Genomic DNA, 15446 nt, shown 5'->3' with positions numbered 1-15446 from the left:
TGCAGACGGCCCAAAAGTTCAGGAGGACTCGTGGCCTAGGCACTATGTTTACTTTGACACACATATCATATGTACACACACACACACACACACACACACACACACACACACACACACACACACACACACACACACACACACACACACACACACACACACACACACACACACACACACACACACACACACACACACACACACACACACACACACACACACACACACACAGTTAAAACAGCAGATATGAAACCTTAGTTCTTTGGTAACCCCTGACGACATATCACAGTGACTTGGATAACCAATCCGGATATCAGTGAGTTATCAACACTAGTACATTCTGGATCCACACACTCCAGATGACAACACTCTGTCACCTCTACAGGAAAATCTGGTGTTTGAACAGGAATATGAGCTGCTGAGCTGATTCAATGATACCACCGTCAGATAAACACGTGTGGGTCATGTCTATCCATCTACACGCTCTCTAGCTAAAATAACGCAGCAGAAAACTTGGATGTGTGCGTTTGACTTTCAGTGAACAAGGATATTGAACGATGATATGCCTTCATAAAACGCATGGGACAGATTTGTTAAAGGGAGAGCAGACGTTCATACCGACAGACAGAACACATGATCGGAAGTCTAGTGGAACAGAGGGAGGGTGAGAATGAGAGAAGAAGAGCTGGTTTTGGGGCTCAGCTGTTGAGCGCTGACAGCTGCCCCTGGTCTAGTAGAAACTGTTCTGGATCTGGCCCTGGTCTAGTAGAAATTGTTATGGATCTGGCCCTGGTCTAGTAGGAACTGTTCTGGATCTGGCCCTGGTCTAGTAGGAACTGTTCTGGATCTGGCCCTGGTTTAGTAGGAACTGTTCTAGATCTGGCCCTGGTCTAGTAGAAATTGTTATGGATCTGGCCCTGGTCTAGTAGGAACTGTTCTGGATCTGGCCCTGGTCTAGTAGAAATTGTTCTGGATCTGGCCCTGGTCTAGTAGGAACTGTTCTAGATCTGGCCCTGGTCTAGTATAAATTGTTATGGATCTGGCCCTGGTCTAGTAGGAACTGTTCTGGATCTGGCCCTGGTCTAGTAGGAACTGTTCTGGATCTGGCCCTGGTCTAGTAGGAACTGTTCTAGATCTGGCCCTGGTCTAGTAGAAACTGTTCTGGATCTGGCCCTGGTCTAGTAGGAACTGTTCTAGATCTGGCCCTGGTCTAGTAGAAACTGTTCTGGATCTTGCCCTGGTCTAGTAGGAACTGTTCTAGATCTGGCCCTGGTCTAGTAGAAACTGTTCTGGATCTGGCCCTGGTCTAGTAGAAACTGTTCTGGATCTGGCCCTGGTCTAGTAGGAACTGTTCTGGATCTGGCCCTGGTCTAGTAGAAACTGTTCTGGATCTGGCCCTGGTCTAGTAGGAACTGTTCTAGATCTGGCCCTGGTCTAGTAGAAACTGTTCTGGATCTGGCCCTGGTCTAGTAGAAACTGTTCTGGATCTGGCCCTGGTCTAGTAGGAACTGTTCTGGATCTGGCCCTGGTCTAGTAGAAACTGTTCTGGATCTGGCCCTGGTCTAGTAGGAACTGTTCTGGATCTGGCCCTGGTCTAGTAGGAACTGTTCTGGATCTGGCCCTGGTCTAGTAGGAACTGCTCTGGATCTGGGCCTGGTCTATTAGGAACTGTTCTGGATCTGGGCCTGGTCTAGTAGAAACTGTTCTGGATCTGGGCCTGGTCTAGTAGAAACTGCTCTGGATCTGGGTACCCCCTTTAGATGATAGTCCTGGGTGGAAAGTCCCTTTCCCCAAATTCCCAGGTTTTCCAGAAATGCTGGTTTGAGGATTCTGGAGTTCCTTCTTATTCCCTCCTGATTCTGGGAATATTCCAACCGGGATTCCTGGAAAGACTGGGAATTTGGGGAGTTTAGTGAATTTTATCGGACCAGAGGCTGGGTGTCTGTGGTGTCCATGGAGGGGGGTCCTCTAGTGAGACAGGAAGGCTTGACGAACACCCCGTGGCCTGGAGGACAGCGGAAGTAAACCCTCCCCTGGACTGTCCCGTTGTGCTTGCCTGGACAGTGGAGACAGAGGGGATATTCAGGAGTCATGTGACCATTCACCATACATCTCAAACACATGACAGGTTCCTCACAGGTCCAGTTAAGGTCAGTTAAGTATTGCCAGAGCACCAACACTCTAAGAGAATGTCCCAAATGACAGTCTCACCCTATATTGTGCAATACTTTTGACCAGTACACTATGGGTGCACCCTACATAGGGCACTACAGTAGATAAGGAACTGGGAGGCATCCCAGTACATCATTATTACACAGAACATCATTTGATACCTAAACAGCCACTCACCCACAGCCATGTCCAGCTGCACCCCGACCCAGATCCCCTTGGCGAACTCCACCCCGCCGACGTAGTGCACCGTGCCGCTCCTCTTCCCCACCCAGACCTGCTCCCCGGGAGCCATCCAGTCAGGCAGCTGGGCCACCGGAGAACCAGAGCCCTCGTCTCCGCTGCAGGAGTCCCCAGAGGCCTCAGTGCTGCTGGGGTTGGGGCTAGGGCAGCTTGGGCTGGGACAGGGGCTCCCTGGAGGTAGGTCTCCCTGGATTGGCTCCTGGATCTGGGGCTCTCCTCCTGCTAGCTGGCCTGGCGGGCTGGAGGGTGGTGGGCAGGGCACGGCTACGCTGCCGATACACTGTTTGCCGTTGTGGAGGTGTGAGTGGGGCTGAGGGAGCCGGGCGTTACCGGGGTGAGATGTATGTTGTTGTTGTTGTGTGTTGATGACGACCAGGTCTTTGTCAGAGGTCTGGTGCCTGCTGCCAGAGCCCCCTTTCTCCTCCTCCGCTGGGACAGGGGATATGTGTGGTGCATCCCCAGGCTGGAAGTGTCCCAGCTCACCCAGATCCTCCATGCCGTCGTCGGCCCCCTTGAAGTCTGTAAACTCTTGGCTGACGCTGAGGACACACCTGCGGGGCTGCGGGGAGGTTGGCTGCTCTGAGCAGTTAGGAATACTGACAGGGGAGGAGGGGGAGGGTGGCTGCTCTGAGCAGTTAGGAATACTGACAGGGGAGGAGGGGGAGGTGGTGGTGATTTGGGGGGTGGGGAGGGGCTGGGGCGGGATGCCGGGGGGACACGCAGGGGTCTGGGTGTCACCCCACGGCGAGACACCTCTGGTCTGGACACAGCCTCGGGTCGTGCTGGTGCAGTGGAAGGAGGGGGACTCGTGAGGGTGGAGGTTGTGGGTTTCCCGGTCAGGGTCATTTCTGTCTTGAGCCATTGCGGAGGCGCTGAGCTGGTCGGAGCTGTCGCTGGCCCCGAATGGCAAGTCAGAGAGCGTGGCGTCTGAGGCACTGTGGGAGAAGTAACCGCTGGTGCAGCTGCTGGCGGTGGGGCTCCGGGGAGCCCCCTCTCTTTCCCCCCCTCCACCACCCCCCCGACCCCCCCTCAGCTCTCCCCTGCCCCGCGCCCCTCCCTCCTGGCTCTCCAGGGCAGCGTTGTACACCTCAAAGTTGGCAAAGTCCTCTGGGATGTAGGACTGGAAGCTGTGGAAGTCCTGAGGGCCCAGACCCAAACTCAGGGCCATGTCTGTCTCCTCCTCAGAGTCCTGGAATAGACACCGCACAGAGACAGACATCACACAGAGACAGACACCACACAGAGACAGACATCACACAGAGACAGACATCACACAGAGACAGACACCACACAGAGACAGACATCACACAGAGACACACACCACACAGAGACAGACATCACACAGAGACAGACATCACACAGAGACAGACATCACACAGAGACAGACATCACACAGAGACAGACAGACATCACACAGAGACAGACAGACATACACCACACAGAGACAGACAGGGACACAGGATAGACATCACACAGGAACAGACAGACAGACACAGGACAGACACCACACAGGGACAGACAGGGACACAGGATAGACATCACACAGGAACAGACAGACATCACACAGAGACAGGCAGACATCACACAGAGACAGACAGACACCACACAGAGACAGACAGGGACACAGGATAGACATCACACAGGAACAGACAGACAGACACAGGACAGACACCACACAGGGACAGACAGGGACACAGGACAGACATTACACAGGGACAGACAGGGACACAGGACAGAACGCACCAGAGACAATGTCAGCTACTGTTTCTTTCTGCAGGGGAGCCTATCGGTGGAGCCTATCAGGGGAGCCTATCAGGGGAGCCTATCGGTGGAGCCTATCAGGGGAGCCTATCGGTGGAGCCTATCGGTGGAGGCTGGTGGGGGAGCCTATCAGGGGAGGCTGGTGGGGGGGTTGAATGGAATCAAAGAAGTGTTTGGTATGTTTGATACCATTCAATGTTCTCCATTCCAGCTGTTACAAAGAGCCGTCTTCTGATTGACTGTGTCACCAGCCCTCACTGGAGCCTACCACCTACTACATGATATTAAAATGCATTGAGGACAGTGACTGTAACAATGGATGGACTGGTGGTTGGTTGAGAGCATGTTGGAAAAAACATGAGCTGATGACATCATGCACTTCATGCCGTATTCACTTCAAGGCACCATGGTATTTGTGTGTGTGTGTGTGTGTGCGTGTGTGTGCGTGTGTGTGTGTGTGTGTGTGTGTGACTTACAGCGGTGTGTGGCAGTGTGAGGCTGAGCTTCCTGCTGGTGCAGGTACTGAGGGTGAAGGTGGAGGGGGTGAGGGTGGCGGTGGAGGGGCTGCGGTGACCCTCGCTGCCCGCTCTGGGCCTGACCCAGGGGGCTTGGCCGTGGCAGGGAGGGGGGAGCAGCACAGAGCTGTCCACACATGAGGAGCGCATGCTCTGCAGATGGGAGTCACACAGGAGGCATGCATGGAGCAGGTGAGTTAACATACATACATGCACAGTCCATAGGGTGTAGAGTTAGTTAGTTAGTGGAACTGGTGATACAGACATGCAGGCCACACTGAATGGAAAACCATGTGTATTAGATGAACATGGTTGGCATCCTAAATGTCAGGCTAGTTCAGTGCAGCGCATCAGCGCTTTGGATGAGATGGTATAGATGTAGAGCATGGAGCTCCCCATTCACACAATAGATGTAGAGCATGGAGCTCTCCAATTCACACAATAGATGTAGAGCATGGAGCTCCCCATTCACACAATAGATGAAGAGCATGGAGCTCCCCATTCACACAATAGATGTAGAGCATGGAGCTCCCCATTCACACAATAGATGTAGAGCATGGAGCTCCCCATTCACACAATAGATGTAGAGCATGGAGCTCCCCATTCACACAATAGATGTAGAGCATGGAGCTCCCCATTCACACAATAGATGTAGAGCATGGAGCTCCCCATTCACACAATAGATGTAGAGCATGGAGCTCCCCATTCACACAATAGATGTAGAGCATGGAGCTCCCCATTCACACAATAGATGTAGAGCATGGAGCTCCCCATTCACACAATAGATGTAGAGCATGGAGCTCCCCATTCACACAATAGATGTAGAGCATGGAGCTCCCCATTCACACAATAGATGTAGAGCATGGAGCTCCCCATTCACACAATAGATGTAGAGCATGGAGCTCCCCATTCACACAATAGATGTAGAACATGGAGCTCCCCATTCACACAATAGATCTAGAGCATGGAGCTCCCCATTCACACAATAGATGTAGAGCATGGAGCTCCCCATTCACACAATAGATGTAGAGCATGGAGCTCCCCATTCACACAATAGATGTAGAGCATGGAGCTCCCCATTCACACAATAGATCTAGAGCATGGAGCTCCCCATTCACACAATAGATGTAGAGCATGAAGCTCCCCATTCACACAATAGATGTAGAGCATGGAGCTCCCCATTCACACAATAGATCTAGAGCATGGAGCTCCCCATTCACACAATAGATCTAGAGCATGGAGCTCCCCATTCACACAGTAGATCTAGAGCATGGAGCTCCCCATTCACACAATAGATGTAGAGCATGGAGCTCCCCATTCACACAATAGATCTAGAGCATGGAGCTCCCCATTCACACAATAGATCTAGAGCATGGAGCTCCCCATTCACACAGTAGATCTAGAGCATGGAGCTCCCCATTCACACAATAGATCTAGAGCATGGAGCTCCCCATTCACACAATATATTTATAGCATGGAGCTCCCCATTCACACAATAGATGTAGAGCATGGAGCTCCCCATTCACACAATAGATGTAGAGCATGGAGCTCCCCATTCACACAATAGATGTAGAGCATGGAGCTCCCCATTCACACAATAGATGTAGAGCATGGAGCTCCCCAATTCACACAATAGATGTAGAGCATGGAGCTCCCCATTCACACAATAGATGTAGAGCATGGAGCTCCCCATTCACACAATAGATGTAGAGCATGGAGCTCCCCATTCACACAATAGATGTAGAGCATGGAGCTCTCCAATTCACACAATAGATGTAGAGCATGGAGCTCCCCATTCACACAATAGATGTAGAGCATGGAGCTCCCCATTCACACAATAGATGTAGAGCATGAAGCTCCCCATTCACACAATAGATGTAGAGCATGGAGCTCCCCATTCACACAATAGATGTAGAGCATGGAGCTCCCCATTCACACAATAGATGTAGAGCATGGAGCTCCCCATTCACACAATAGATGTAGAGCATGGAGCTCCCCATTCACACAATAGATGTAGAGCATGAAGCTCCCCATTCACACAATAGATGTAGAGCATGGAGCTCCCCATTCACACAATAGATGTAGAGCATGGAGCTCCCCATTCACACAATAGATGAAGAGCATGGAGCTCCCCATTCACACAATAGATGTAGAGCATGGAGCTCCCCATTCACACAATAGATGTAGAGCATGGAGCTCCCCATTCACACAATAGATAAACATATGTGAGCAGATCACATTCAGCCAGAACAATCAGCAGTCATCAGACAGGTTTAGTAGAATTAGTAGCTGTTGATTGTAGTAAATATCTGCCTGTGTTTACTGGATTCACTTAGAATGTCCTGTCTTCAATGACTACTACTGACGTACTGTCATACTGTCACATTACAGACAAGGAGGGATGTCACTAGACTTAGAATGTCCTGTCTTCAATGACTACTACTGATGTACTGTCATACTGTCACATTACAGACAAGGAGGGATGTCACTGGACTTAGAATGGGGAGAATGTCCTGTCTTCAATGACTACTACTGACGTACTGTCATACTGTCACATTACAGACAAGGAGGGATGTCACTGGACTTAGAATGTCCTGTCTTCACTGACTACTACTGACGTACTGTCATACTGTCACATTGCAGACAAGGAGGGATGTCACTGGACTTAGAATGTCCTGTCTTCACTGACTACTACTGACGTACTGTCATACTGTCACATTACAGACAAGGAGGGATGTCACTGGACTTAGAATGTCCTGTCTTCACTGACTACTACTGACGTACTGTCATACTGTCACATTGCAGACAAGGAGGGATGTCACTGGACTTAGAATGTCCTGTCTTCAATGACTACTACTGACGTACTGTCACACTGTCACATTGCAGACAAGGAGGGATGTCACTGGACTTAGAATGAAGAGAAACCATGGGAACGGCAGGGGAAGAAAAAGGAGATGAAGAAGCAAAACACAGGAAAGGAAATAAGGAAAGACAGAAAGAAAGGAGAGATAAACGGGGCCAGAGATGACTAGAGAGAGAGAGAGAGAGAGAGAGAGAGAGAGAGAGAGAGAGGAGAGATAAAAGGGGCCAGAGATGACTAGAGAGAGAGAGAGAGGGATGGATGGATAAAGACAGAGAGGGATGGTTGTGGCCCATACCTCCTGTCCCAGTAGTGGTCGTGCCTCCAGGACTCTCTTGGTCTTGCTCTCCTCTCTGACCGGCAGCAGAGACTTGAGGAACTTGGGCGTCTGGGGAGAGAGGGCCTTGAACGGGCTGGAGTTGAAGAAGGTGGGGCTCTCTGGTACCAGACCTGAGGGGGAACGCACTAGTAAAAACAAACATCATAGCTCTTTAAATTCTACATTTAGAATGATTTTTAGTCCTATACTATTCTTAATCTGTCTGGGAAACCAGCCATTGAGTTTCTATTACAGTCCTCATACGGAGGGAGGGCCTGGAGGTTTTCCTGACTGAGAAACACTCATGGCCCTAAATATGATCTAAAACAAGAGTTTCCTGGTCAGGCCTCCTGGTCTCAACTATAGCTGGAGTTGATGCTGTTGATTTCTGGTTGTTTACCGTAATTCTCTGTCTTGTTTCTGAGTGGCGTCCCACACAGAGAACCACCGTCCTGGGGAGTGCAGTCAGAGACATCCTGATGAAGGTCACAATGGTCCTGGAAGACCAGACAGACAGGTTAGAGTCACAATGGTCCTGGAGGACCAGACAGACAGGTTAGAGTCACAATGGTCCTGGAGGACCAGACAGATAGGTAAAAGTCACAATGGTCCTGGAGGACCAGACAGACAGACAAGTTAGAGTCACAATGGTCCTGGAGGACCAGACAGACAGACAAGTTAGAGTCACAATGGTCCTGGAGGACCAGACAGACAGGTTAGAGTCACAATGGTCCTGGAGGACCAGACAGACAGACAGGTTAGAGTCACAATGGTCCTGGAGGAGGACCAGACAGACAGACATGTTAGAGTCACAATGGTCCTGGAGGAGGACCAGACAGACAGGTTAGAGTCACAATGGTCCTGGAGGAGGACCAGACAGACAGACATGTTAGAGTCACAATGGTCCTGGAGGAGGACCAGACAGACAGGTTAGAGTCACAATGGTCCTGGAGGAGGACCAGACAGACAGACATGTTAGAGTCACAATGGTCCTGGAGGAGGACCAGACAGACAGACAGGTTAGAGTCACAATGGTCCTGGAGGACCAGACAGACAGACAGACAGACAGACAGGTTAGAGTCACAATGACCCTGGAGGAGGACCAGACAGTACAGTATTATACCTTCCAGTCTACATCCTCCCAGCCAATCAGGTCTGTTTATAATAATGAACCATCCTACTGTACTGTACCTTCCAGTCTACATCCTCCCAGCCAATCAGATCTGTTTATAATAATGAACCATCCTACTGTTCTGTACCTTCCAGTCTACATCCTACCAGCCAATCAGGTCTGTTTATAATAATGAACCATCCTACTGTACTGTACCTTGCAGTCTACATCCTCCTAGCCAATCAGGTCTGTTTATAATAATGAACCATCCTACTGTACTGTACCTTCCAGTCTACATCCTCCCAGCCAATCAGGTCTGTTTATAATAATGAACCATCCTACTGTACTGTACCTTCCAGTCTACATCCTCCCAGCCAATCAGATCTGTTTTGCTGCAGGAAGTCTGGAAGACAACAGCAAGCGATCACTAACTCTCACTGACACACACATTTCTGTCTTACATGCTGTACGTTGGGGGTGCTGGTGTGTGTGTGTGTGTACGAATGTGTGTGTGTGTATTTTACGTTGGGGTGCAGGTGTGTGTGTGTATGTGTGTGTCTTACGTGCTGTACGTTGGGGGTGCTGGTGTGTGTGTGTGTCTTACGTGCTGTACGTTGGGGTGCTGGTGTGTGTGTGTGTGTCTTACGTGCTGTCCTGTACGTTGGGGGTGCTGTTGTGTGTGTGTGTCTTACATGCTGTACGTTGGGGGTGCTGGTGTGTGTGTGTGTGTGTGTGTGTATGTCTCTTACGTGTGTGTGTACGTTGGGGGTGCTGGTGTGTGTGTGTGTGTATGTCTCTTACATGCTGTACGTTGGGGGTACTGGTGTGTGTCTCTTACATGCTGTACGTTGGGGGTACTGGTGTGTATGTGTGTGTGTGTGTGTGTGTATGTATGTCTCTTACATGCTGTACGTTGGGGGTGCTAGTGTGTGTGTGTGTGTGTGTGTGTGTGTGTGTATATGTCTCTTACATGCTGTACGTTGGGGGTACTGGTGTGTGTCTCTTACGTGCTGTACGTTGGGGGTACTAGTGTGTGTGTGTGTGTATGTGTCTTACTTGCTGTACGTTGGGGGTACTAGTGCGTGTGTGTGTGTATGTGTCTTACATGCTGTACGTTTGGGGTACTGGTGTGTGTGTGTCTCTTACATGCTGTACGTTGGGGGTGCTGGTGTGTGTGTGTGTCTCTTACATGCTGTACGTTGGGGGTGCTGGTGTGTGTGTGTGTCTCTTACATGCTGTACGTTGGGGGTGCTGAAGCTCCTTCTGATGTTTCTCCCTTTAACAGACAGAGCTTCCTTCACCGTCACCGCCTGATGACATCAATCAAAAAAACTTTATTGTCCCCAGAGAGAAATGTGGTTGGCAGTGATCCATCTAGAAACCTCCGTTACACAAACCACACAGGATTCACACACATCTAAACTCATCATTTACCATGTCTAACATTAAGATGCAGTACGATTCAACAGCGTGAAGTGTGTGTGTGTGTGTTTGTGTAGTGTGTGAATTGTGTGAGAGGTACCTGTCTGAGTCTCTCCAGGCTCAGTATATTCTCCACCTCCAGAAGTCCTCTGGTGTATTGCTCTATGTAGGTCTGTCCATCCTGACTCTCCTCACCGTCTCCCCTCGCTGCCATCAGGGCCAGAGTCTCTCTCTCCTCAGGCTCCTCAGACGCCTGGACACACCATTATTACATCACAACACAACATTATCATATTACAATACAGCACAACATTATCATATTACAACACAACATTATCATATTACAATACAACATTATCATATGACATTACAACACAACATTATCATATTACAACACATTATCACATTACATTATCACATTACATTACAACACGATCATATTACAATACAACACATTATCATATTACATTACAACACAACAATATCATATTACAATACAACACAATATTATTATACTACAATACAACACAACAACACTACAATACAACACAACATAATTATATTACAATAAAACACAATATTATTACACTACAATACAACATTATTATATTATATTACAACACAACATTATTATATTACAACACAACATTATTACAATAAAACACAATATTATTATATTACAAGAGAGTCAACCAAACTGTGTCCTAGGGTGGTATAGCTGTCTAAGAGTTAACAATGTAGCCATGTTATTTTCTACTTCCTGCATTTAGCATTGTTATTTTCTACTCCCTGTAAATAGCCATGTTATTTTCTACTTCCTGTATTTAGCCATGTTATTTTCTACTTCCTGCATTTAGCCATGTTTTTTTCTACTTCCTGTATATATATCCATGTTATTTTCTAATCCTGTATGTAGATAGCCATGTTATTTTCTACTTCCTGTATATAGATAGCCATGTTATTTTCTACTCCCTGTATATAGATAGCCATGTTATTTCTACTTCCTGTATATAGATAGACATGTTATTTTTTACTTCCTGTATATAGATAGCCATGTTATTTTCTACTTCCTGTATATAGATAGCCATGTTATTTCTACTTCCTGTATATATCCATGTTATTTTCTAATCCTGTATGTAGATAGCCATGTTATTTTCTACTTCCTGTATATAGATAGCCATGTTATTTTCTACTCCCTGTATATAGATAGCCATGTTATTTCTACTTCCTGTATATAGATAGACATGTTATTTTCTACTTCCTGTATATAGATAGCCATGTTATTTTCTACTTCCTGTATATAGATAGCCATGTTATTTCTACTTCCTGTATATAGATAGACATGTTATTTTCTTCTTCCTGTATATAGATAGCCATGTTCTTTTCTACTTCCTGTATGTAGATAGCCATGTTATTTCTACTTCCTGTATATAGATAGCCATGTTATTTTCTACTTCCTGTATATAGATAGCCATGTTATTTTCTACTTCCTGTATGTAGATAGCCATGTTACTTTCTACTCCCTGTATATAGATAGCCATGTTATTTTCTACTTCCTGTATATAGATAGTCATGTTATTTTCTACTTCCTGTATATAGATAGCCATGTTATTTTCTACTTCCTGTATGTAGATAGCCATGTTACTTTCTACTCCCTGTATATAGATAGCCATGTTATTTTCTACTTCCTGTATGTAGATAGCCATGTTATTTTCTACTCCCTGTATATAGATAGCCATGTTATTTTCTACTCCCTGTATATAGCCATGTTATTTTCTACTTCCTGTATATAGATAGCCATGTTATTTTCTACTCCCTGTATATAGATAGCCATGTTATTTTCTACTTCCTGTATGTAGATAGCCATGTTATTTTCTACTCCCTGTATATAGATAGCCATGTTATTTTCTACTCCCTGTATATAGCCATGTTATTTTCTACTCCCTGTATATAGCCATGTTATTTTCTACTTCCTGTATATAGATAGCCATGTTATTTTCTACTCCCTGTATATAGATAGCCATGTTATTTTCTACTTCCTGTATATAGATAGCCATGTTACTTTCTACTCCCTGTATATAGATAGCCATGTTATTTTCTACTTCCTGTATATAGATAGCCATGTTACTTTCTACTCCCTGTATATAGATAGCCATGTTATTTTCTACTTCCTGTATATAGATAGCCATGTTACTTTCTACTCCCTGTATATAGATAGCCATGTTATTTTCTACTTCCTGTATATAGATAGCCATGTTATTTTCTACTTCCTGTATATAGATAGCCATGTTATTTTCTACTCCCTGTATATAGATAGCCATGTTACTTTCTACTCCCTGTATATAGATAGCCATGTTATTTTCTACTCCCTGTATATAGATAGCCATGTTATTTTCTACTTCCTGTATATAGATAGCCATGTTACTTTCTACTCCCTGTATATAGATAGCCATGTTATTTTCTACTCCCTGTATATAGATAGCCATGTTATTTTCTACTCCCTGTATATAGATAGCCATGTTATTTTCTACTTCCTGTATATAGATAGCCATGTTACTTTCTACTCCCTGTATATAGATAGCCATGTTATTTTCTACTTCCTGTATGTAGATAGCCATGTTATTTTCTACTTTCTGTATATAGATAGCCATGTTATTTTCTACTTCCTGTATATAGATAGCCATGTTATTTTCTACTTCCTGTATATAGATAACCATGTTATTTTCTACTTCCTGTATATAGATAACCATGTTATTTTCTACTTCCTGTATATAGATAGCAATGTTATTTTCTACTTCCTGTATGTAGATAGCCATGTTATTTTCTACTTCCAGTATATAGATAGCCATGTTGTTTTCTACTTCCTGTATATAGATAGCCATGTTATTTTCTACTTCCTGTATGTATATAGCCATGTTATTTGTACTTGTTATTTTTATTTGTTATTCACTGTCACAATGTTTTATATTATGTTTAACTGCATTGTTGGAAAAGGACCCGTAAGGAAGCGTCTCAACGTCAGTCTACACCTGTTGTCTACCAAGCATGTGACACATAACCTTTGATTTGATATAAAATACAACCTGTCCAATTAAATAAACCTAAAACATGTGAGAAGGGGGACTCCCTCACTCCTTAAGAAAATGAATGAACAATACTTTTATTGTACCATTTTCTCTGGATACCAACAATGAAATGAAAATAGTTTCTAACTTTATGTGGATACTAGTCCCCTGCAGATGGCTCAGACTAGTTATTGTTGGTATACTATATTTAACACAGTGACACTGACATCACACAGGAACAGTGAATCTGTTTACCTTTGGTATATTTGACAGAATCTCATAGGTGACTCCACAGGAGTACAGTGTGTTCTTCAAGGACATCCTTCTCTTCAGACTCTGGGTGAAGCTCTACGACAGAGAAAAACAACATGGTGGATCAGTACTGAGTACAGTGTGTTCTTCACGGACATCCTTCTCTTCAGACTCTGGGTGAAGCTCTACGACAGAGAAAAACAACATGGTGGATCAGTACTGAGTACAGTGTGTTCTTCAAGGACATCCTTCTCTTCAGACTCTGGGTGAAGCTCTACGACAGAGAAAAACAACATGCCAGACAGAGAGCGTTACAGGGCAGGATGCCCGGACAGAGGTGAAACCCAGTCCTAGCATGCCTGTTAGTCCAGGACTAGGCTTAATCTGGGTCGGGGAAACCGGGATTTAATGTTTCTCTAATCTAATTATGTGCTGTCAGTCATGTCAGTAGTCACCAGGCCGGTCAGTGCTGTTTGTTGTAGATGTTGACAGATGTTTGTCTGTCTGTCAGTCTGTGTGTGTGTCTGTCAGTCTGTGTGTGTGTGTGTGTGTCTGTTAGTCTGTGTGTGTGTCTGTTAGTCTGTGTGTGTCTGTCTGTCAGTCTGTGTGTGTGTCTGTCAGTCTGTGTGTGTGTCTGTCAGTCTGTGTGTGTGTCAGTCAGTCTGTGTGTGTGTGTGTCTGTGTGTGTGTCTGTCTGTCTGTGTGTGTGTGTGTCTGTCTGTCAGTCTATGTGTGTGTATGTCAGTCTGTGTGTGTGTCTGTCAGTCTGTGTGTGTGTGTGTGTGTGTGTGTGTGTCTGTCAGTCTGTGTGTGTGCGTGTGTCTGTCTGTCAGTCTGTGTGTGTGTGTGTGTGTGTGTGTGTCTGTCAGTGTGTGTGTGTGTGTGTGTCTGTCAGTGTGTGTGTGTGTGTGTGTGTGTGTGTGTGTGTCTCCAGTCCAGGCAGTGCAGACCTGTTTGTTGTAGATGTTGACAGAGATCCTCTTGCGCAGCACCAGCTCCATGGAGACAGGATGGCTGAGCTGCACCGTGGCTTTAATGATCACGTAGATACGCTCGTTGGGTGACGTCACGCGGTTCAGGTGCACAGAGTCGTGGATGGATGAGTCCCAGGAGCACAGCGCTGACACCTGGTGGCAGGAGGACAGATGACAGGAGGTATTTACATGCTACACTGCACGGTGCAAAACACAACTGTTATTCTCAGGGTTGCAAAATTCCGGGTAAATTCCCCAAAATTATTCTCAGGTTTTCACAAAATCCTGATTGGAGGACTTCCGGGTTTCCTGCATATTTCCTCCTGATTCCGGGAATCTTCCAACCGGGATTTCTGGAAAACGGGAAGTGGCCAGTGCACACACTCTCTCTTGTACAGCTGACCTTGTGGGGACACACAATTCAGTCTAATTCAAAATCAAATTTCCCTAACCTAACCCGTACTCTTACCCTAACCTTAACCCGAAACCTAGCTCTTAACCCTAAACCTAACTCTAGTTCTTAAACCTAACCCTAGCTCCTAACCCTGGTTCTTAAACCTAACCCTAGCTCCTAACCCTAGTTCTTAAACCTAACCCTAGCTCCTAACCCTAGTTCTTAAACATAACCCTAGCTCCTAACCCTGGTTCCTAAACCTAAACCTAACCCTAGCTCCTAACCCTAGTTCTTAAACCTAACCCTATCTCCTAACCCTGGTTCTTAAACCTAACCCTAGCTCCTAACCCTAGTTCTTAAACCT

The 15446-nt window shown here is 46.2% G+C and overlaps 1 protein-coding gene across 1 annotated transcript in view; it reads right to left on the bottom strand.

Moving 5' to 3' along the window:
• Positions 1-1605: 1605 nt before the first annotated feature.
• Positions 1606-15446, bottom strand: part of LOC139419538 (kinesin-like protein KIF13A) — a 176412-nt gene continuing 162571 nt past the window's right edge. Inside the window, exons 32-41 of the mRNA XM_071169505.1 lie at positions 14665-14841; positions 13718-13810; positions 10498-10650; positions 10208-10285; positions 9328-9378; positions 8265-8361; positions 7844-7995; positions 4647-4838; positions 2347-3598; positions 1606-2053 (exon numbers count right to left, since the gene is read on the bottom strand). Of these exons, the coding sequence (XP_071025606.1) occupies positions 1917-2053; positions 2347-3598; positions 4647-4838; positions 7844-7995; positions 8265-8361; positions 9328-9378; positions 10208-10285; positions 10498-10650; positions 13718-13810; positions 14665-14841 (2382 nt within the window). The 3' untranslated portion in view covers positions 1606-1916. The remainder of the gene's footprint in view (positions 2054-2346; positions 3599-4646; positions 4839-7843; positions 7996-8264; positions 8362-9327; positions 9379-10207; positions 10286-10497; positions 10651-13717; positions 13811-14664; positions 14842-15446) is intronic.

Source organism: Oncorhynchus clarkii, chromosome 2, assembly GCF_045791955.1.
Source record: "Oncorhynchus clarkii lewisi isolate Uvic-CL-2024 chromosome 2, UVic_Ocla_1.0, whole genome shotgun sequence".
Classification (NCBI taxonomy): domain Eukaryota; kingdom Metazoa; phylum Chordata; class Actinopteri; order Salmoniformes; family Salmonidae; genus Oncorhynchus; species Oncorhynchus clarkii.
The sequence above is the reverse complement of the archived record's forward strand: the minus strand, read 5'-3'. Positions and strand labels throughout refer to the sequence as shown.